Genomic DNA, 19,714 nt, shown 5'->3' with positions numbered 1-19,714 from the left:
TCCCGCGATTTTGGATTTCCGCAAGTTAGTGTCAGCGTCTCTGGAATGGTAGTGTAACGGGAGCTTTGGGGCTGGGATAGCAATGATATATGTGTTTCAACAACCAACAATGCTTACCTCGGATCAACAATCCATTTCACCGAGTTCCCGCAAATCGAGCGCCGCTGCATCACGCCTCGCCTCGCTAACATGAAAAGAATTTACAGGCGAAGAGCCACAAGGGCTTGTTTGAGCTGCCGAGGGCGCAAGGTCCGCTGTGATGTCACTCGGACTTCTATGCCGTGTAGCAACTGTCGCTTCAACTCGACTGAGTGTGTCGTACCTAGAGGCCCCCGGGCGCCCAGACTGTAATGTTGTTCAGAACCATTAGAGTGATTTGTCGCTGATGGGATATTACAGGGCGGGTGAAGGCCTGTCATTCAAACATTATTCCCCGGACTTGAGTCAGGCCACAGACAGCTACCTGTCCTTTCAGCTGTTGAGCAATGCCGTGGAATCACCAGATCTACCACCTGATTGCATCCAAGTCCAAGCACCTTCTGCCACCAGAGATTGTGGTTCGAGTGTCCTAGACACAGCAAGTCCTATTGACAGTCATTCGGTGCATTCAAATTACCCTTCAATACAAAGCTCCGAGGACCAAGCACACATTGGAAGCGACTTTCAGCCTCCAGCTGGCGCCAATGATATAGACCAGGCTCAGAGTACCCACGAAAGCACCGGTACACCTCTAGTCCTCACAGGCGATTGCTGGGGCAGAGTAGAAATCGATCACAATACCGTACATGATGCCGTCAGTCTCAGTTCCGAGGGATGCTTCGATTTTCCGGTGGAACCTGTTATGAGACGATTCATCAGTCATTACTTTCTCTACGTTCATCCTCTGTTACCAATGCTGGACGAGGGCGACTTCTGGGATCTTCAGTCTGATTCTAATCCTGCAAATTATCGAAACAATTGCCCTGATATTCTTCTTCTACAAGCAATGCTATTTGCTGCCTGTCAGGTAACCTCTTCATATGTTCTATGATGATTGAATCGAGCTGGTACTAACTCTGGTCAGTTTGTGTCTGAAGAAGAAGTAAAAGCCTTGGGCTTTCGGGGCCTTCGCCAAGCAAAAGCATGTTTCTACAAACGCGCAAAGGTATGTCCAACTCCATGGCCGATTGAACCCGTGTCTGACACTAGGTAGCTTCTTTACAGCTCACAGATGCAAACCGACCACAGTCTAATGGCACAGGCTGCACTTTTACTGACTTACTGGAGCTCTTCACTCAACTCGAGTGAGAAGCAACCAAACAGCATTTGGCTTGGCCGTGCCATCAGTCATGCAAAGGCACTGGGAGCAGACAAGTGCGCAGATATACCCAAAGGTGTTGGGCATGCATCTTCCCAACAGCGATTACATGATAACAGATTAAGAAGAATCTGGTGGTGTTGCATCATCCGGGATCGAATTATCTCCCTTTGCGTTCGTCGACACCTACAGATCTCACGGGACCATCTCGACAATCATGCAACCACGACTATCTCGTACGATACCCTTTCAGGCGAGAACGACCGGTCTCATGTTTATGACGTCGACACTAAAAGCTCTCTAATTACTCTTATGCTTACGATGACAGACCTGTGTCTCTGTCTTTCCGATATCTTGACAGTAGTACATCCAGCCAAGGATTTCACCGTGTCTGATGCCCGCGACTCAACTAGGAGAATCTTACAGATTTATGAATGCAAAAAAGGCTTGGAGAACTGGTGCGCCAGGGCTGTAGCGTCCTCATTAATAATGGCCATTACTGAGCACGATGGCCAACAAGTCGATATGCCAAAGAGCTCTGTCTTGATGTTCGCCAATATGATATGGATATACTATCAGTACGACTCCCAATCCATGAATTACATCTCTTTTATTCTACTAACATACTCTATAGCTCTGCCCGCGTCACTCTTTGCAACTTCGAGTTGTTACTAGGCATGACTACCCATTCACTCGTCTCATACGAGAGCACACAGCTCCAAGTAGCAACCATTGAGAGAGTGCGGATTGGGCTGTGGGATGCAGCGACAAATATTACCAACAAACTTGAACAGCTTCTCGATCTTGGATTAGCTCGTTATTTACCGAGCAGCGCAGTGTCATGTACGGCACTTCCACTGGCGCTACATATACTCGACGCCAAACTATCACCCGCAGTAGGTCCCCGAGAAACAAAAGACGAGCAATCCAGAAGATTCAGGAGACAAAACCAGTTGAACATCCTCGTTGCCGCGATGATAGAGTACCAGCCAAGATATGAAGGGGTTGATTGGGTCACAAGAGCGATCAGGTACTTTATGGAGTGCACATACTGTGAATCAGCAATGATCCACCAAAACGTCACAAACGACGAGCATCAGGTAAAGAAACCTTCAATGGATGTCATTTCCCAAAATCCCGCACATTTCCTTAGGCTGGCATTGACTCTTGATCTGAGTCTAAGCCAAGACCGGTTGCCTGTCGAGAGAGACTTTCCCCGCAAGCTGCAGGCTTTGATAAGCAAAACTGGATGTTTCATCCCATTCCTGTTTTCACAAGACAGCGACCATGACGATAATATGATAGTTGAAGATATTGCTACTGTTGCTAGACAGCAAGTAAGTTCCGAGTTGGGAGTGGGCAGGACAAGCTGCGCATCACCTCAATTCCAAGACTTTAGTGGATGGATTGAGAATGATCGATCATTGTTCTTTGCCCAAGAAATGGGTATTGGTCTTTGAAGACTTAAGACCTTTTCCATTCAGGAACGCAATTTGGTATTGAATAAAATAATAACAGTTTCCAAAAAGTATCTATGTTACCTAGATTCTGTTCCTCTCCTTGTTTATGTATCTCGTGGGTGTCTAGCAGAGGAGGGCTAGAACAAGTATACTGTTTTTGAGTGATAGGGCTAATATCTACTGGCCTGCTTATTCGCGATCCTGTTTGAAAGGAAGCTCATTTAGACCCCTCTTTAATGACTGGGACCTCGGAAACTAAATCCGCGGCTCTTAAAATGTGTCTACAATAAGGTGGCCTAGTCTGCTGCTGTCTGCTATATCTTAAACCGCGAATACTTCTCTAAGTACTGTGCTTCGAATTCGTGTCGGGCCACTTCTGTTCTGTCCTTTTGTTCCATACAATACCTCAAGAGCCATGTCCTCACAGAAAGTTGACTTGCCTATACAGGGGGCTACTTGCACGCTCTCGATCATTGATACGACATGCTATCTCACAGTTCCAGCAGATACTTTGGTTGAACCTGCGATACCAGGACACGAACTGATGAACTTCCCCACGTTCTCATTCCTCATCAACCACGACACCACAGGAAAGCAGCTACTCTTCGACCTGGGATGTCGAAAGGACTTTTGGAATTTGCCAGACCCCATCGCAAAGACCATCGATAAGAGAGTCCCTGGGATCAAGGTCGATAACAACCTAGCCGATATTTTACGAGAAGGTGGCCTTGACCTTTCAAAGATTGACGCAGCAATTGTCAGCCACCACCACTACGATCACCTAGGGGACCCAAGTACGTTCCCAGAGACCATGGATCTCATCGTTGGTCCTGGCTTCTCCCAGCATTTTCTTCCTGGCTACCCAGCAAACCCCAATTCGCCAGTCCATGAGTCAGCCTTCAAAAACCGTGAGGTCAGAGAGATAGACTTTGATCAACATCTCCATGTTGCTGGATATCAGGCTATGGACTACTTTGGTGATGGAAGCTTGTTCCTTCTCAACACCCCAGGCCACGCCATTGGTCATCTTTCTTCCCTGGTCAGAACGACTAGCGACACATTCGTGTTTCTTGGAGGAGACATATGTCACTTTGGAGGGGCTTTTAGACCAACTGAGAAGACTCAAATGCCGAGAGAACTCACAAGAGAAGAGGTTGGCCTGCCCTCTTCCGCACCAGAGGTTGTATCATGCCAGCAATACTTATCATGCCATCCAAACCCGGCTGAGGCTAGCTCTACTCCATACTACCAACCATGCAGCCATGCCGACTCTTGGTACGTCGATCCGTCTGAGGCACATAAGAGCGTAAGCACCCTCATGTCTTTAGATGCGATCGATAAGGTGTTGGTCCTGATCGCGCATGACCCATCCATCATGGGAGTCCTCCCAATGTTTCCTGCCGCGACTCTCAATGGATGGTATCAGCTCGGGTGGAAAAGACTACTGCGGTGGAGGTTCCTGGATCAGCTTCCAAAAGACGGACAGCCTAGACCGTATCTTGTTGATGGGACCTATGTAGATGGAAGGCGTGTGAAGACGCTGGGTGGAACCAAAATTTAGTACATAGCGGTTCAAGGCAGTATTACTGTAAGCGAAAAGGATTCTACGTTGTAAACTATCTGGGGTAGTTTGTGTTGGCTTTTAATCTGTTTACTTCTCAGCGTTAAATACCAACCTTTGCGCCTTAACCTCACAGTCTTCCCAGAGCCTCCGATTAGTCTAGCACCAAGTTTCAGCATTCGTTGTTATCGGAACATCTCAGAGATGGCGGTCGAAGCATGAATTAAGGCTATGATTTTACAATCTTGGAGCACAGTCTCTATATCTCCCTATTAAGACAAAAAAGGCATTTGGTACTCATATACAGATGGCTAAAATAAACCTGTCTAAATCTTGCTGCGCAGTCGTAGTCGCTGCTGGAGTTTCTCGACTCGTGCATATCCCCATGATGCATACGCCAACGTCTGCCGCGCAAACTCTCTCGCCTTGCTACCGCTGGCCTGGCCCCTTACAATTCTAGCAGCGATGCCCTGCATGACGACAGCCGTACGGAAGTTACTAAATGCAACACCCCAACCAAGATACCCTGCAGCATCCCAGTCCACTCCGCCCCAATACCACTCTTGACACTGCTGCATGCTAGGAATTCCTGCAACGTTGCATGGTTGGAACTTTGATTGAAGATCCTTCAGCTCTGGTGTCAAAGTCTCCGATGTGAGAAACGGCACTTGTTGCGGTTCCCAACTGAAAGGCATGAGCAAGTTGGCCAGGTCAGACAGCGGATGGCCTTCTGTTGCCATTTCCCAGTCCAAAATGCCAATCACTCTAGGCTCGGTCTTGTGAAACACCAGATTGTCAAGTTTGAAGTCTCCATGCACCAACCTCCTCACATCGGGCGGGTGGGTTTTGTGGTCCGTGAAGAAGCTGATTAGCTGGTCATAATAGGGCAATTTTCCAACATTCTGTGCCCCTGGCTGACTTGCAGTGCTCGCTTGGGCCTCAGATGTTTTTGATAAGGCTTTGATCTGGCGCATGTAAAAGCTAGTGGGCCGTTTCCAGCTGTGCAACCCAATGCCTGTTAAGTTAACAGAGTGCAGTTTCGCAAGCGTATGAACTGCCTCCTTCCAGCTGATCTACACGTTAGTAATTCAGAAGCCCCTCGAATTTTCGACAAAATAACTTACATCAGAGTGCGCTCTTCAGGGCTAAGGCTCGGAAGCCAAGGTTCCTCAAATATTCTGCCATCGAGAAATGCCATTATATAGAATGGCGTCCCAATGATAGAGACGTCCTCACACAAACAATACAACTTAGGTACAGGAATATCAGTCGCCTCTAATGCTTTGATGATCTCATACTCTCTCTCAATCGCGTGGGCGCTCTTAGAGAGAAGCTTCCCTGGGGGCTTCTTCCTCAAGACAAATTTGAGACCTGTCGCCGACGTAACTTGATATGTGGGATTGGACTGGCCATGGCCAAACTGAAAGGGTTGAGCAAATTGGCTAGGCAATCATCGCTAGAACACGTACCTGCTTCAAGCTGATAGGAAGAGAGATTTGATCCACATTCTGTTCAATATACGCACTCAATCGTGCAACATCGATGGGTTGTCTCACTGCTCCTGCCATCTTGTCACAAGAACCAAGAATATGAAACTAGATTTTTTTTTTTAAAAAAAAGAAAAACAGATGAAACTTTGTGTAGATGAGGGTTCAAGGATCATTCTAGATCATTGTCGTTTTCTTTCATTTAATGCACTGCAAAGCGCCTTGTGGTCAACTCGTCAAACCGAGCCCGAGGTGTTTTACCATTAGTCATATTGCGCCGAGGAAGCTGTCTCGTCAATTCCGTGCCTGGTTTACCGAACGGGAATCATAAGCCGGTTCCCGTGGCGGACTATCGCTGGTGATTTTGCGGGGGGCTTCTTTGTCTTGTGCCGATGCATAATTCTTAAATTACTTCCCGCATTAAACTCTGGTCCTCGACGAAAGTATCAATGTCGACGCTTGACCAAGTATCAGACGGGCATCATGGTTTACCAGTCAAAGAATCCCAAGATCTCCTGTAAGGCCTCTCATTTTAAGCGACAATCTTCCAACCAATTGACGTCCACTTTGCAGTCTCCCCAAAGCAGACCTTATGGTCATGGCTTCTAGAATCTAAGCCACTGGCTTCTGATAGCAACGCCCCAGGCTTTACCGACGCAATAACGAAGAAGCACCTCACTTACCAGACGCTCAAAGACTATGCGACAACTTTGTCATCGATTCTCGTTTCCCGGTATGGACTGAAGGAGAAAGATACAACTATCGTCAACGGCAAAAACTCAATCTGGTACCCTGTTGCTACTCTTGCTGCTATTCGCGTTGGAGCTGTAGCCTGCGGGGTGTCACCAGACTACACCGTTGACGAGCTTTCCTACAGCCTCAAGACCAGCAAAGCTAAAGTCATTTTCGCTACCGTTGAAAATCTCGACAGGGCCCAAGCCGCAGCTGCCAAAGTTGGGATTCCACGCGGAAATGTACTTCTGCTTGAAGGTTCTAGCAAAGGCGTCACAAGCATACAGGAACTCCTCGAGAACTCAGCAGGTCTAGCTCCAGTGCCTTCATTTCAAGTTCCTGAGAGCAAGACAAATCGTGATATTTGTGGTTTCCTCTGTTTTAGCAGTGGCACAACTGGTCTCCCCAAGGCGGTAATGATATCACACGCCAACATCATCGCCCAATGCATCCAGATCAAGGATATCACCCTTTCTAGCCATGACCGCGTTCTAGCAGCCTTGCCATTCTATCATATCACTGGTATAATACATCAGTTACACTTACCCATTCATCTGAATGCCAACGTCTATGTTCTATCTAAATTCACTCTGGACTCACTTCTGCAAACTGTTTCGGAAAACAAGATCAAAGAACTTTTGATCGTCCCACCTATTTTGATCCGACTAGTTCGAGAGCCAGAGATCGTGGCAAAGTATGACTTGTCTCATGTTGAGCGATTCTCATCGGGTGCGGCGCCTCTGTCTCGAGAGATCCTGGATCTCCTTGAAAAGGCATTCCCGGGAACCGGCTTCAAGCAGGGCTATGGCATGACCGAGTCATGCTCAGCTATTGTTTCTCACCCGCCATCAAAGTATGCTTACAAGTATGCCGACCGCGTCGGTATGCTTGTGGGATCTACCGAAGTACGAATCGTAGACCTTGAGACTGGCAAGGACTGCGATGTTGGGAAGTCGGGTGAGATCTGGGCTCGTGGGCCACAGATGGCTATGGGTTACCTTGACAACCCCAAGGCAACTCTAGAGACATTTGATAAGGATGGATTCCTTCACACTGGCGATATAGGCCATTTCGACGATGAAGGCTTGCTATCTATTACCGACAGGCTGAAAGAGATGATCAAGGTCAAAGGGATTGGAGTTGCTCCAGCAGAGCTCGAAAGCATTCTTCTCGGCCATCCACATGTCAATGATGTTGCGGTATGCGGTATTCCCGATGAGCGTGCAGGTGAGCGGCCTAAAGCGTTTGTGGTCCTCAAGTCAGAGGAGGCCTCACGACCCATTGAAGCAGCAAGGGAGATATTCGAACATGTTAAGAAGGAAAAGGCGCGATATAAGTGGCTCCAGGAAATTGAGATTGTCTCTATGATACCGAAAAGTCCAGCGGGCAAGATCTTGAGGCGTAAGCTGCGAGAAATGGCGACAAGCGACAACAAGAATATTGTTGTTAAGGACATCAGGTTTGTGTCAAAACTTTAGATAGACTATGTATGAAACAATTTGAGTTCAATGGGTTCTTGAAAACGGGAGAGCCTGCAGGATTCTAGTTCGTATATCAACATCATGTAGCTGTATAACCCAACTTTTTGATGGCAAAAGACAACAAGCCACAGCATTCCATCATGCATTTCATTTTATTGTTCTGCGGCAAGAAGCTCTCTGTCCCACCTCTGGCATCTTCTTCTACTCCAGTTTGCATCGCTAGCCGCTCAATGGATCGCTAAACAATCGAGACTCGACCCAACTTTATATCACATAAACTAGAATAATGAGAGGCTTTAGTAATTATTCAGGTTAAGTATGCTCTAATTATTATGATAGCTTCATCTGAAGCGAGACAGAGTCTTGATTATTTCCCAGGAGTACACCGCCGCCAACCATTGTTACAGTAGCACCCACCCTTTTTAGGCATAGTGCAAAGACTAAAGTCATTCGGACGCGGCTTTTAATTCCGGGCTCTCTTAATTTAGACAGTTCCATGCCTCGGCTGTTTAGTATTAGGAATCACATGCATGGGTATTGACAATGGAGCTCAGCCGGACTAGATGACCGATGAGGCTTGCTTCGAATCCGATATGGTACCATTCAAAACCCAACTTGCTTCGTTCCTCTAGAATAGAGATTTCCCGGGTATTATAGAGCGCCGGTCCTGTCGTATGTTGCGTTGGCCGATTTCCCCTACTACTAAATATCACGACCAACTATTGTCATTAACACTATGGACCTTCCAGCATCAGCACGCATCCCCATTGCATTTTCTGAGCAAGTCAGCAAGAAAGCTCAGAAAACTCTGGACGAAGTCGAGCTCTTTGTCCAAGAGAAATGCATTCCAGCTGATGCAGTCTTCGCTCAGATGCTGGGTAACAAGCCCAAAAAACGTTTTGCTGCGCATCCACGGATTCTCGAGGACCTGAAATACGAGGCAAAACGTAGAGGATTGTGGAATCTTTTCTTACCAAAGAGTCACTATGCAGAGGGCAGTGGCTATAGCAATCTTGAATACGGTTTGATGGCTGAACAATTGGGGAAAAGCCAAATCGCAAGTGAGGTATGTTGACCCAACTCTTCGCACGTCGCGCAAAAGCGAAGCTCATCATTTGGCCCTTTAGGCTATGAACTGCTCAGCTCCTGATACAGGTAACATGGAGGTTCTGGCCAAGTTCGGAAATGCTGCACAGAAAAAGGAATGGCTCGAGCCGCTCCTTGAGGGAAAGATCCGCTCAGCTTTTCTAATGACTGAGCCAGACGTTGCTTCCAGCGACGCCACCAACATTCAATTCGAAATGAAACGCGATGGAGATTCATATATACTGAATGGCAGTGTAAGTACCGCCGCGGCCTGTGCATTCAAACTGTTGTCTAATTCTGGATAGAAATGGTGGAGCAGTGGAGCGGGCGATCCTAGATGTGAGCTGTACATCGTGATGGGCAAAACGGACCCCTCTAATCCAAACACTCATCGCCAACAGTCTGTCTTATTGGTTCCCGCGCGTTCTGCTGGTATCACTGTACACCGCATGCTGTCAGTCTTTGGATACGATGATGCTCCTCACGGTCACGGACATATCTCTTTCAACAACGTTCGTATTCCTGCATCCAGCCTCGTCTTGGGAGAAGGCCAGGGTTTCGAGATCATCCAAGGACGACTGGGTCCTGGCAGAATTCATCACACTATGCGATGCATTGGAGCGGTAAGAGATCCCCAGGCCTGCGTTCATTCAATGTAGAAGAGATGCTAACGTGCGCTAAAACATAGGCTGAACGCGCTCTCGATCTGATCTTGAATCGTATTCATGACCCATCGAAAACACCATTTGGCAAAATGCTTCATGAACATGGGCATGTCACTACCGAGGTAGCCAAAGCTCGCCTAGACATAGATGCATCTAGGCTGGTCGTCCTCAACGCAGCCGTCAAGATAGATAAGGCAGATGCCAGGTCTGCCCTGAAAGAAATCTCAGAGGCCAAGATCCTTGTCCCTTCGATGCTTTGTAAGATCCTTGATAGCGCTATTCAAATTTATGGAGGCGCCGGTGTCAGCCAGGATACACCATTGGCATACATGTGGGCAAGCGCTCGGACTATGAGACTCGTTGATGGTCCTGATGAGGTTCATATGCTACAACTAGGTAGAAGGGAAAGTCGACGGGCAGATTACGTGAGGGCAAGGATACAAGCCCAGAAGGATTTGGAACAGAAGTTATTCCAGCTGTATGATTTACAAAAGGCCGATCCTTTGGAAATGGGTTGGACGAGCGAGACAAAACCAAAACTATAGTGGATGTTACCGGTTTATGTTCACTTGCTTCTGGTGGCAGCTGGAGTATGTACAGAAGGTATCCATCATTTATGCGGCGTCCTTAATGGATCTGTTATGATCTGAGGGAACACTAAGACGGCATACTGTTATTAGTAATAAAAATAGCAATAGCCAGCTCAACTTACTGTATTTAGGTTAGTGTGAGGTGTTTGTTATCATTTTTCGCAGCATATGGGGAAGACTCTAGGGTAAGGAATTAATTACAAGGTTAAATTTAGATAGCTTAGGGAATGTGTTCAATTACATCGCATGCTCTGCTCCTTTCTATTCCTCGAAAACAAATCATATTTCGCTGACTTGAAGTTATCTGTGCCTGCAGTTGACCTGGTAGTTATTCATGATGGCGACCACGGAACCCCACATCTAAGTAACCCAGGGGAATGTGTTACCAGGCTGCCGTGAAGTATCAAGTCGAGTTTGCGTTCTTGCGCCAGTTAATGCAGAACAGTATGCAACCCTTCAGTTGGAAAGCAACCAAAGTGCCCAGGAGGGGCACTAAGTGAAAAAGAGTTCGGAATCCTTTGTCATGTCTACACTCTTCGAGCCTAACCCCGCTTTGAGTCGGAGGGCTGGCCAAGCTTGAACGAAGAGGACATGACTCAGTCACAACTGCCGAGGAATTGGCCCCTCCTGGAATGGAGGGAACATCTTGTAATCCCGACAGAGATGGAGCGTAGATTGCCTCGGACATGGAAACAAAGTCCACGGTGTATGACCCGCGAGCCACCGAACCATTATGACGATTATCATGCAACCTTCTCTACATAAACGATATCTTTTAGCGGTCAAGGGCGAACAATCTTCTGGCAGCACAGAACAACTATCATCAGGTTCAAACCATGGGTTCAATTACCGACAAGCTGCTACGAATTGCCTCAGCCTCTGGCTCAGTGACCGACCGGCGCCACGCGCTGGCTGACCTAGCCAAAAATGAGGGCGTTGACTTTATCGTTGGCGATTGGCTTTCAGAGTACAACATGACCACAAGAGGAGGAGGCAAGGTTGACAGTGCAGGTTCTACAGACGAATTTGAGCTTTCGTTCCTCGAGGCTCTGGATCCCGCACTGCCTCATTTGGCGTCAAGCAGGGCCAGACTTGTGGTCAATGCTGGTGCCAGCGACACCAAGAAACTCCACGACGTTGTTGTGGAGAAGATTGCCGCCGCCGGTCTGAGTCTCAAGGTTGCTTGGATTGGCGGAGACGAGGTTTTTGACGTTGTCAAGAAGGCCATTGACAAGGGCGATGCTTTCAAGAGTCTCACACATGGTAAGCTTTGATCTCCCGCGTGTTCCTCAACTGTTCCTCATCTCTAATAGGAGGAAATCTCTCGGACTGGGGCTTGGACCCCATCTACGCCCAGTGTTATCTGGGTGGCTGGGGCATTGTCGAGGCCCTCAAGCATGGGGCCGACATTGTCCTCTGCGGTCGAGTTGCAGATGCCTCGCCCACTATCGGATGCGCAGCCTACCATTTTGGCTGGAAAAGAGAAGACTACCAGCAACTCGCGTCGGCATTCGTTGCTGGCCACTTCATCGAGTGCTCGACATACGTGACCGGTGGCAACTTTACCGGCTTCAAAGACTTACCTGGTGAATCGACAAATCTCGCCTTTCCCATCGTCGAGATGCAAAGCAATGGTGACTTCTATGTCACCAAGCAGAAGGATCGAGATGGAATAGTTACTGTGGATACCTGCAAGGCACAGCTCCTTTACGAGATCCAGGGTCCTCTGTATTACAATTCCGATGTAGTAGCCAAGCTTGACGACATAAAGTTGGAACAGGCTGCAAAGGACAAAGTGTAAGCGCCAAACATACTTCCATCGCTCTGAGTACCTTATTAACTACGACGATAGATTCGTACACAACGTGAGCGGTCTAAAGCCCCCTCCCACTACAAAGGTCGGCATTACCGCAAAAGGTGGTTATCAAGCCGAAGCACATTACTTCCTTTGCGGTCTGGATATCGAGGAAAAGGCCGCGTTGCTCGAGAGGCAAGTCCGAGCTATGCTCGATGAGTCCAAGTTCCACTGCCTCAAGTTTCGCGTCAACGGTCGGTGTCCCGAGAACCCAAGGAGCCAAGATGCTGCTACCGTTGACGTACGCATCTTTGCTCAGTCACGAACCGAAGAGGCCCTCTCTACTGCAAACTTCTTGCGTCCGGTGACAGATGTCATTATGCAATCGTACCCTGGTGCGACATTCGCAGTGGATGCTCGACAAGCGGTCCCTAAGCCATACTACGAATACTTTGTTGCCCTTCTCCCGCAGAACGACATTACGCACGTCGCGCATGTTCCTGAAAAGGGACTAGAGATTCCAATCGCAGCACCGACCGATACTCAAGACTTTTTATACGAGCAGTCAACCTATGAGACCACGTCTCCCGTCGATTTGTCTAGTTTTGGACCAACCACAAGGGCTCCTCTCGGTTACATCGTCCATGCTCGCTCAGGCGACAAAGGATCAGATGCCAACGTCGGATTCTTCGTTAGAAACACTGACGAATGGGACTGGCTCCGAAGTGTTCTCACTGTGAATAAGATTCGAGAGCTGTTGGGTGACGACGACACTGGTAAACCTATCTTCCGTTTTGAACTTCCAAACATTTCAGGTATGTGTCCTTGGCAAGCGCTATATACCTTCACTAACATCTTCTTTCAGCTGTCCATTTCCTGCTGAAGGATCATCTTGATCGTGGTGTAGCTTCTAGCTCAACTTATGATGTGTTGGGAAAGAACGTGGCAGAATATCTGAGATGTAAGCCGGTCCATATTCCTACCAGGTTTTTGGAGCGTGGAAAGATTTGATCTCGATAAGATATATAAATAAACATAATGGGACATTGTGCCCTCATTCAACCTCATGGTTCACTGTATACCTTGTTAAGATATCTCATTTTCCGCCCTTGACGGCAAATTGACAATGTTTGATACGGCGTTAGATGAAATGTTCTTCCTTCTGGATAAGGATATTCGCAATCCAGACCTCAGTTCCTTGTCCGTCGTCCAAGATGACATGCCTCTTGGTCTTAATCTGACACTCGTCCTTGCAGCTAGCATTGAGTCTTGACCCTTCCTGATCGGTCACTTCCCACATGAGTATGCCCCAGATTCCGGGTAGGCCAAATTCATTGAACATGTTAAAGGAAATGGAATTCCGGATTGTTATGCGCCATACTCAATTTGACTCGAGGAAAGCGGTTTGAGATTGAATCACCACGAGCCTTGACCCAGTGACGAAAGGTTCCATGGGAAACTTCCCCGGATTCTAATTCCGTCAACCCCGCAATTGACGCTACCCCGCTGCGCCCGTCTACCGCCCAAGTGCCCATATAGTCAGTAACGTCATAAACACTAACATGGGAGACGTTCAATCTGACATCAAACATTAACTATCACCTGTTCATTCAACCACCAAAGACCATTCACACTCACCGAGACCAACTCAACAATGCCCTGGCAGCAGATCGACCATGAGTTCACTCATCCTCAACTGGACTATAACTCCAAACCCAACTTCCAGGCCTGTATCAAAGTCTCCGTCTTCTTCAAAAAGATTGATTCAATCGACCACGATACGTTCTTCGGGCACTGGCAGACCGTCCATGCTGACTTAGCTGTCGCCACGCATGCTTTCCGAGACCACATCGTTCGATATGCGCAGGTGAGTCTCAGCACTAAACCAAGTCTATACCATAGAACCTAACAATAGTACAGCACCATCAAACCCCGGAGATGAAGGACAGAGCCAAGAGCTTAGGAGAAGGATTTCTCGACTATGACGGTTGCGCGCAGCTCTGGGTCAAGACTTGGGATGACTGGCTGGCGTTTTACAACAGCAAAGAGTATGCTGCAGCATTGAGCGATGACTGCAACAGATTCATGGCACTGCCCATGACATACATGGTGGGTTATGAGAATTTGGTTGTAGGAGATGCGCCTCGGTCACTTGGTGGCAAGGATGGGATGGATATCAAGACTTTGAAATAGGGCAGATACTGTAGTGATAGTTAGGGTTTAACAATTACTATTGCCTTTCTTCCTTATTCAGTGTAGAGTAATTCAATTCACAACTTTCTCCGCACAGCTCCATGTCCCGCGAGGGTAGCTTTTGGCTGTATTCATCTATTACTCGTCTCGGACTACAATGCACAGAAAACAGGCCCTGGATTGCCATCTCCCGGTTATCAAGGGCTGAATAACAAAGCACAAGCCTTTGGGGATGCAAGATTGTTCCATAATGGTATTCGACTCTACCTTGCCTGGTGCGACCTCATCCCCGGAATCGAGCAAAAGCATGGCAATGTCTCACACGGTGGGCAACACCAGGCCTGATTGTTCCCAATGATTCATCAAGGGAAACCAGGATTTGAGTGGTGGGTTGTGGAGCCCTTATAGAAAGGCAAGTCAACACCTAAGGATGTCAAAGGCCACGTTCCTAGCATTATTAAAGACTGGGCCGATCCTATGCTACGTTTTATAGAAGTAACAGATTTCATTACCCAAGCACATTGCTGTAGGATGAACAAAGAGAATACCTGAAGGAGTAAGCCACAAGGGATATCATCTATCTATATAGACGATTCTGTCTATCCTGTCTTATCCTATGCGCATGGGATGGGTATGGCAATCGAAGATGGCTACTAGCTAGCCAAATTGCCTGATGGCTTTGATCAGCGAGACCGAAGTGACGTTCCTACCAATTTCGGGCAGTATGAGAACCTGCGAGTCAATCATGCCACAAAAACACAGAGTGCGCTCGCTTCCCCTGCCGGGTATTACAGGGTTTACCTGACCCTCTGGCGTGGATAAGAGATCACATTTTCAACTAAACTCATTTCTTGCAGCAGCCTTTGCCTGTAGGGGTAGGCATCGGGGTAAACAGTAAATGCGTGCTCAATCTTGGAAGGTAGGAGAGTTATTAAATGCGTATGAGGAGTCTATCTCTGAGAGTCTCTCTCGATAAATACAAACAACTTTCAGCATGCCATAAAGATAAGCTCAAGAGAATCTCCATAGCGGCAAATGCCAAGAACAGATAACTTGGAGATACCGTAAAAGGCAATGGGCTAAGAGTTCTCAACGTGCGAGGATAACATTTCCCCCTTTTCAGCTTTTGCATGGCTCTGCATCACGAGCTCTTCGGCCAGGATAGTGTGCTTGATCTCTTCCTTTGCAAAAAGCACATCAATCTCCTCCAGGGTCTTTCCGGTTGTCTATTTTCTGTCAGTCATAACTTTCCATTAATGGAGTCGCGCTGGAGCATACCTCAGGGCACATGAAATAGACAAAGAAGATGGCGGCAAAACAAGACAAGGCCATCCAGATCCAGATCTTCCAACCAACCTTCTGGAGGGCAATGCCGCCAGCAAACACCGTGATGAAGGAGAAGAGCCATTCACCGAAGGCTCCAGCAGCAGCACCGGCATGTCGAAGCTTGAGGGGCGCGATCTATAAGAATTGTTATTATACAGCCCGCAGAGATGTCATACTCGGCTTGTAACGTACCTCTGGACCATAGAGCCAACAGATTCCAATCCATCCATAACCAAACACCATGTTATAGATAAAGATTGCACCAACAGCCGTCCATTGAGTAGCGAGTGTTCGGTTAGGCAGACCAATCATTGCGGTAAAGATCACCATGCAAATTGTCAAGACAATGGCGGACCACAGTAGAATGCTTCGCCGACCAAGTTTCTCGACAGTGTAAACCAGCGGAATGGTACCAAGGGCAAAAGCGGTGTTCATAATGGCAGCCAGTAGCTGAGCCATGAATGGTGATAGGCCAACCTGTGCGAAGATGACGGTGCTGTAGTAGACAGAAAGATTGATACCTGTTTATGCGAATGTCAGTTGTCTTTTTGGAACAGATTAGACATCAAGGTGTAGCATACCCATCATCTGCTGGATTGCCAATATAAGGAAAGAAATACGGATACGGCGTCCAACTCGAAGGTCGCTGGAGTCCCAAAAGAGATCCAAGAGATTGAAGCCTCTCTCGTTCTGTGATTCAAAGGCGATGTTGGTAAGAATAGAGCTCTTCACGTTCTGTACTCTCTCGTCGTGGATCTCAGCGTCGAAAATCTGGCACAAAGTTTTGTCTCCCTCAGCCTCTAAACCTCTGGCGTAGTACCATCTAGGAGTATCTGGGAGGAGCAGCATGATACCACCAGCGAGGAGGGCAAAAACGACTTGAAACGCGATGGGAATGCGCTGTGAAGTTGGTCAGCTCAGTCACCAGAAGAGCAGTATTTGAGGAGGGCCTGCTTACCCAAGAGATCTGGTTATCCATGCGTGTGAATCCAAAGTCAATCCAATACGCGAGAGCAGCACCTGCGACCAAGAAAACACATGTAACCGCGACAGCGGGCCCTCGCTCTTCTTGTTCCGTGCTCATTTCAGCTTGATAGGTAGGGATCGAACAGGAGATGAACTATTCGAGTCGATTGTTATACTGCGAGGTTGAGTTTGCGAGGAGTCAAGGGGAACCTACACCAATACCAATGCCCTGAAGGACCATTAGTATGTATAAAACGACACCAGGGTATCATGTACTCACACAAAGAATACGACCAACTATCATGTGAGGGACAGACCAAGCTGAAGCTTGGAGACTACCACCAACCACAACAAACGCGTTTCCCAGAAGGATGCACTTGCGTCGACCAAGAGGCATGCCAATAACGGTAACTGCAAGCGAGCAGACTGTAGCGGCAAGAGTGTATGCTGAGGCTATCATCGGGATGACATAGGTTCCGGTAGGGTTCTGAGTCGGTGATGATGAGAAAAAAATCCTTCATTTCGTTCGATGGACGATTATTACTCACTCCCATGGCATGAAGGAAAGGCTTGGTCTCCTGGACTCCACCAAGGACTCCTGCATCGTAACCGTATAGTAGGAAGGACTGTGACTTGTCAGAGAATGCCACGTCGAATATGCTGGATATGGGCCATACAATAGCGCAGCTTGCGGAAAGAAGGCGCTTGATCGTCTTTCCTTGGATCTTGGATTTGTAATTGGACAACATGTTGGAAGGTTGGAGGAGGGATGATCTGAGGAATACGGGTTGACAGGTGAGGCTGTCCTTGAGAATGTTGGCAACACAGAAGGGCGAGACTTGTCTACTTATCGTGTCACAATAAGTCACCAATAGTCTCGATCTGTACCAATTTAACAAGGCTTATTATCTTCAGATCCTTGATATACTGCAAGGGTTCCCCAGCAAACAGAATCCTTCTCTCCGCAAATGCTATCTTTCCCCGCGTGACCCCATCTACCCCAGGTTTAGACTTTCGGTGACGCTTTGCTGATCTAACCGCGATAAGAAACGGCGAACGCCACTGTTATCAGTCGCTAACGAGCGCGTGTCATTTCCACGGGATCTATTTCCGTGGCTCTTGCATTACGGATGTCAATGAGTCAGGTCACATTAGCAAGATAACGTTTGCTTAGGGAGCAGGGATAACATTCGCGTCATGTCCTTTGCACATGCTGTAAGGGTCATTGGTTGGGTTTGTGCTCCGCAAGCACAGCTTGGCATTTGTTAAGCCAAACTTTCCCGACCAGACCTCAGACTGGATATTGGCTATATATTGCTCCTCGAGTGAGATACAGTGGCTAAACAACCAAAGCCAATCGTTAATCAAACATTCGTCACCCCCTGCACCATGGCAGCTGCCCCAATCACCACATTCAATGATGAAAGCGAGACCAAGAGCTTGGCTGGGTCTCGGCTTTTCAAGCCAATCAAAATTGGCAATATTACACCTCAGCATCGCATTGCCATGTGTCCTTTGACCCGTTATCGAGCATCGGATGACCATGTGCCTCAGCCTCCATTCCAAGACTACTATGGTCAACGAGCATCGACGCCTGGTACGCTATTGATATCAGAAGGAACATTTATCTCCCCGGACCATGGCGGTTATGACAATGCTCCTGGCATCTACAATCAGGAACAAATCAAGGCCTGGCGCCTAGTTACAGATGCCGTCCACGCCAATGGTGGATACATCTTTTGTCAACTTTGGGCTCTAGGCCGTACCGCTTCTCCTGAAGTTGCAGACAAGGAGGGTATCGTCTTCCGCAGCTCCGGCGACATTCCTGTTGATTCGGATCACCCTAAGCCAAGACCTCTGTCCATCCCTGAGATTCATGAGACAGCTCAATCATATGCTCAAGCCGCCAAGAACGCCATCGAGGCTGGCTTTGACGGCGTTGAGCTCCATGGGGCGAACGGATATCTTATCGATCAATTTATCCAAGATAAATGCAACAACCGCACTGATATCTATGGTGGTAGCATTGAGAATCGCTCTCGATTTGCTGTCGAGGTAGTCCAGGCCGTTTGCGATGCTGTCGGCTCGGAACGCACAGGCATACGTTTCAGCCCTTGGAGTGTTTTTAACGACATGCGAATGGAGAATCCGATCCCTCAGTTCAAGGATGTCATCGAGAAGCTGAAGCCGTTCAAGCTAGCTTATCTGCATCTGATAGAGTCCAGAATTGCCGGGGCCCAAGATGTCGAGGGTTCCGACCAGCTGACGTTTGCCATCGAAGCCTGGGATCGACCTCTTTTGATTGCTGGAGGATTCACCCCCGAGTCCGCACGAACGCTGGTGGATGAGGACTACCCAAGTAAGGACATTGTCGTCTCATTTGGTAGATACTTTCTCTCTACACCAGATCTACCATTCCGAATCAAGCGAGGATTGGAGCTCAACAAATACAACCGTGAAACCTTCTATACTCCCATGGCATCGGAAGGTTATACGGACTATCCTTTTAGTGATCAATTTCTCGACTACATTAAAAAGGATGGGGTAGTGGGAAAAGCTTGATAACCGGCGCTGCAATGTGACTAGCTTGATGTGAATCTGTGGGTTTAGATAGAGTATGAATAGTCAGTCGAAGAAATGAGTCATGTAATATTCAGCATCTCCCCAGAGCTCTTGAAAAGTCACAATTAGACCTTTGAAAAACTCGCAAGGCATCCTAATGCTCACCAGCGTGGTGCCCCTAGACTTTATGAGTTTGCATATAAAATCATAATGCTCCTAGTCCACTAGTAACCGATGATGTATTGGCTGCGTGTGCCATTTGTTATGTTTCACAACATGGCGTTCAGCCTTCATCATTCAAGTTGTTGGGAGTGTGTCTCGACAAGAGAACACAATCAATCTAGCAATAGTAATGAGCGACGTTGTCGCGGAAACGGCTGCGGAAATAGATTCCGTGGATGATCCAAACCGTGAGGCGTTGGTGAACCTCGGGGATTGCTCATTTTAGCTACTCGGCCCCAGATTTTCCCCGCGCTGTCTAATTCCGGCTTCATGTTGATCATGGATTTAATC

The 19,714-nt window shown here is 47.8% G+C and overlaps 9 protein-coding genes across 9 annotated transcripts; 6 read left to right on the top strand and 3 right to left on the bottom strand.

The window, feature by feature from the left end:
- Positions 1 to 385: 385 nt before the first annotated feature.
- Positions 386 to 4,318, top strand: FOIG_15464 (uncharacterized protein; the record flags this gene model as incomplete). Its single annotated transcript, XM_031216825.1, has 5 exons — positions 386 to 1,006; positions 1,064 to 1,144; positions 1,193 to 1,875; positions 1,932 to 2,634; positions 3,206 to 4,318. The coding sequence occupies 5 exons, from the start codon at positions 386 to 388 to the stop codon at positions 4,316 to 4,318; spliced, it is 3,201 nt and encodes a 1,066-aa protein (XP_031053517.1).
- Positions 4,319 to 4,644: 326 nt separating this feature from the next.
- Positions 4,645 to 5,886, bottom strand: FOIG_15463 (aminoglycoside phosphotransferase; the record flags this gene model as incomplete). Its single annotated transcript, XM_031216824.1, has 3 exons — positions 4,645 to 5,386; positions 5,443 to 5,738; positions 5,788 to 5,886. The coding sequence occupies 3 exons, from the start codon at positions 5,884 to 5,886 to the stop codon at positions 4,645 to 4,647; spliced, it is 1,137 nt and encodes a 378-aa protein (XP_031053516.1).
- Positions 5,887 to 6,288: 402 nt separating this feature from the next.
- Positions 6,289 to 8,015, top strand: FOIG_15462 (uncharacterized protein; the record flags this gene model as incomplete). The annotated part of the gene is made up of 2 exons (XM_031216823.1): positions 6,289 to 6,322; positions 6,379 to 8,015. 2 exons carry the CDS (start codon positions 6,289 to 6,291, stop codon positions 8,013 to 8,015), a joined length of 1,671 nt encoding a protein of 556 aa, XP_031053515.1.
- Positions 8,016 to 8,632: 617 nt separating this feature from the next.
- FOIG_15461 (acyl-CoA dehydrogenase) lies at positions 8,633 to 10,436 on the top strand. The gene is made up of 4 exons (XM_031216822.1): positions 8,633 to 9,084; positions 9,146 to 9,358; positions 9,410 to 9,727; positions 9,793 to 10,436. Exons 1-4 carry the CDS (start codon positions 8,755 to 8,757, stop codon positions 10,312 to 10,314), a joined length of 1,383 nt encoding a protein of 460 aa, XP_031053514.1. The 5' UTR covers positions 8,633 to 8,754; the 3' UTR covers positions 10,315 to 10,436.
- A 571-nt stretch (positions 10,437 to 11,007) lies between these two features.
- On the top strand, positions 11,008 to 13,221 carry FOIG_15460 (uncharacterized protein). The gene is made up of 4 exons (XM_031216821.1): positions 11,008 to 11,622; positions 11,673 to 12,156; positions 12,212 to 12,969; positions 13,020 to 13,221. Exons 1-4 carry the CDS (start codon positions 11,196 to 11,198, stop codon positions 13,163 to 13,165), a joined length of 1,815 nt encoding a protein of 604 aa, XP_031053513.1. The 5' UTR covers positions 11,008 to 11,195; the 3' UTR covers positions 13,166 to 13,221.
- Positions 13,222 to 13,295: 74 nt separating this feature from the next.
- Positions 13,296 to 13,496, bottom strand: FOIG_15459 (uncharacterized protein; the record flags this gene model as incomplete). The annotated part of the gene is made up of 1 exon (XM_031216820.1): positions 13,296 to 13,496. One exon carries the CDS (start codon positions 13,494 to 13,496, stop codon positions 13,296 to 13,298), a length of 201 nt encoding a protein of 66 aa, XP_031053512.1.
- A 198-nt stretch (positions 13,497 to 13,694) lies between these two features.
- On the top strand, positions 13,695 to 14,440 carry FOIG_15458 (uncharacterized protein). The gene is made up of 2 exons (XM_031216819.1): positions 13,695 to 14,021; positions 14,075 to 14,440. Exons 1-2 carry the CDS (start codon positions 13,809 to 13,811, stop codon positions 14,345 to 14,347), a joined length of 486 nt encoding a protein of 161 aa, XP_031053511.1. The 5' UTR covers positions 13,695 to 13,808; the 3' UTR covers positions 14,348 to 14,440.
- Positions 14,441 to 15,426: 986 nt separating this feature from the next.
- FOIG_15457 (uncharacterized protein) lies at positions 15,427 to 17,388 on the bottom strand (the record flags this gene model as incomplete). The annotated part of the gene is made up of 9 exons (XM_031216818.1): positions 15,427 to 15,573; positions 15,626 to 15,808; positions 15,866 to 16,194; positions 16,255 to 16,573; positions 16,632 to 16,793; positions 16,854 to 16,868; positions 16,920 to 17,126; positions 17,188 to 17,265; positions 17,317 to 17,388. 9 exons carry the CDS (start codon positions 17,386 to 17,388, stop codon positions 15,427 to 15,429), a joined length of 1,512 nt encoding a protein of 503 aa, XP_031053510.1.
- Positions 17,389 to 18,028: 640 nt separating this feature from the next.
- On the top strand, positions 18,029 to 19,201 carry FOIG_15456 (uncharacterized protein; the record flags this gene model as incomplete). The annotated part of the gene is made up of 1 exon (XM_031216817.1): positions 18,029 to 19,201. One exon carries the CDS (start codon positions 18,029 to 18,031, stop codon positions 19,199 to 19,201), a length of 1,173 nt encoding a protein of 390 aa, XP_031053509.1.
- Between the last annotated feature and the right edge of the window lie 513 nt (positions 19,202 to 19,714).

The sequence above is a fragment of the Fusarium odoratissimum genome (genome assembly GCF_000260195.1).
Source record: "Fusarium odoratissimum NRRL 54006 unplaced genomic scaffold supercont1.52, whole genome shotgun sequence".
Classification (NCBI taxonomy): Eukaryota; Fungi; Ascomycota; class Sordariomycetes; order Hypocreales; family Nectriaceae; genus Fusarium; species Fusarium odoratissimum.
This window is presented reverse-complemented; position numbering and strand designations above follow the sequence as displayed.

Bases quoted from the DNA above. Each gene is read 5' to 3' on its own strand.
- FOIG_15461 (XM_031216822.1), top strand. From the start codon at position 8,755: ATGGACCTTCCAGCATCAGCACGCATCCCCATTGCATTTTCTGAGCAA. The intron at 9,359-9,409 runs GTAAGTACCGCC...AATTCTGGATAG, and splicing joins CATATATACTGAATGGCAGT to AAATGGTGGAGCAGTGGAGC. The intron at 9,728-9,792 runs GTAAGAGATCCC...GCTAAAACATAG, and splicing joins CTATGCGATGCATTGGAGCG to GCTGAACGCGCTCTCGATCT.
- FOIG_15460 (XM_031216821.1), top strand. From the start codon at position 11,196: ATGGGTTCAATTACCGACAAGCTGCTACGAATTGCCTCAGCCTCTGGC. The intron at 11,623-11,672 runs GTAAGCTTTGAT...CATCTCTAATAG, and splicing joins TTTCAAGAGTCTCACACATG to GAGGAAATCTCTCGGACTGG. The intron at 12,157-12,211 runs GTAAGCGCCAAA...CTACGACGATAG, and splicing joins CAGGCTGCAAAGGACAAAGT to ATTCGTACACAACGTGAGCG.
- FOIG_15458 (XM_031216819.1), top strand. From the start codon at position 13,809: ATGCCCTGGCAGCAGATCGACCATGAGTTCACTCATCCTCAACTGGAC. The intron at 14,022-14,074 runs GTGAGTCTCAGC...ACAATAGTACAG, and splicing joins ACATCGTTCGATATGCGCAG to CACCATCAAACCCCGGAGAT.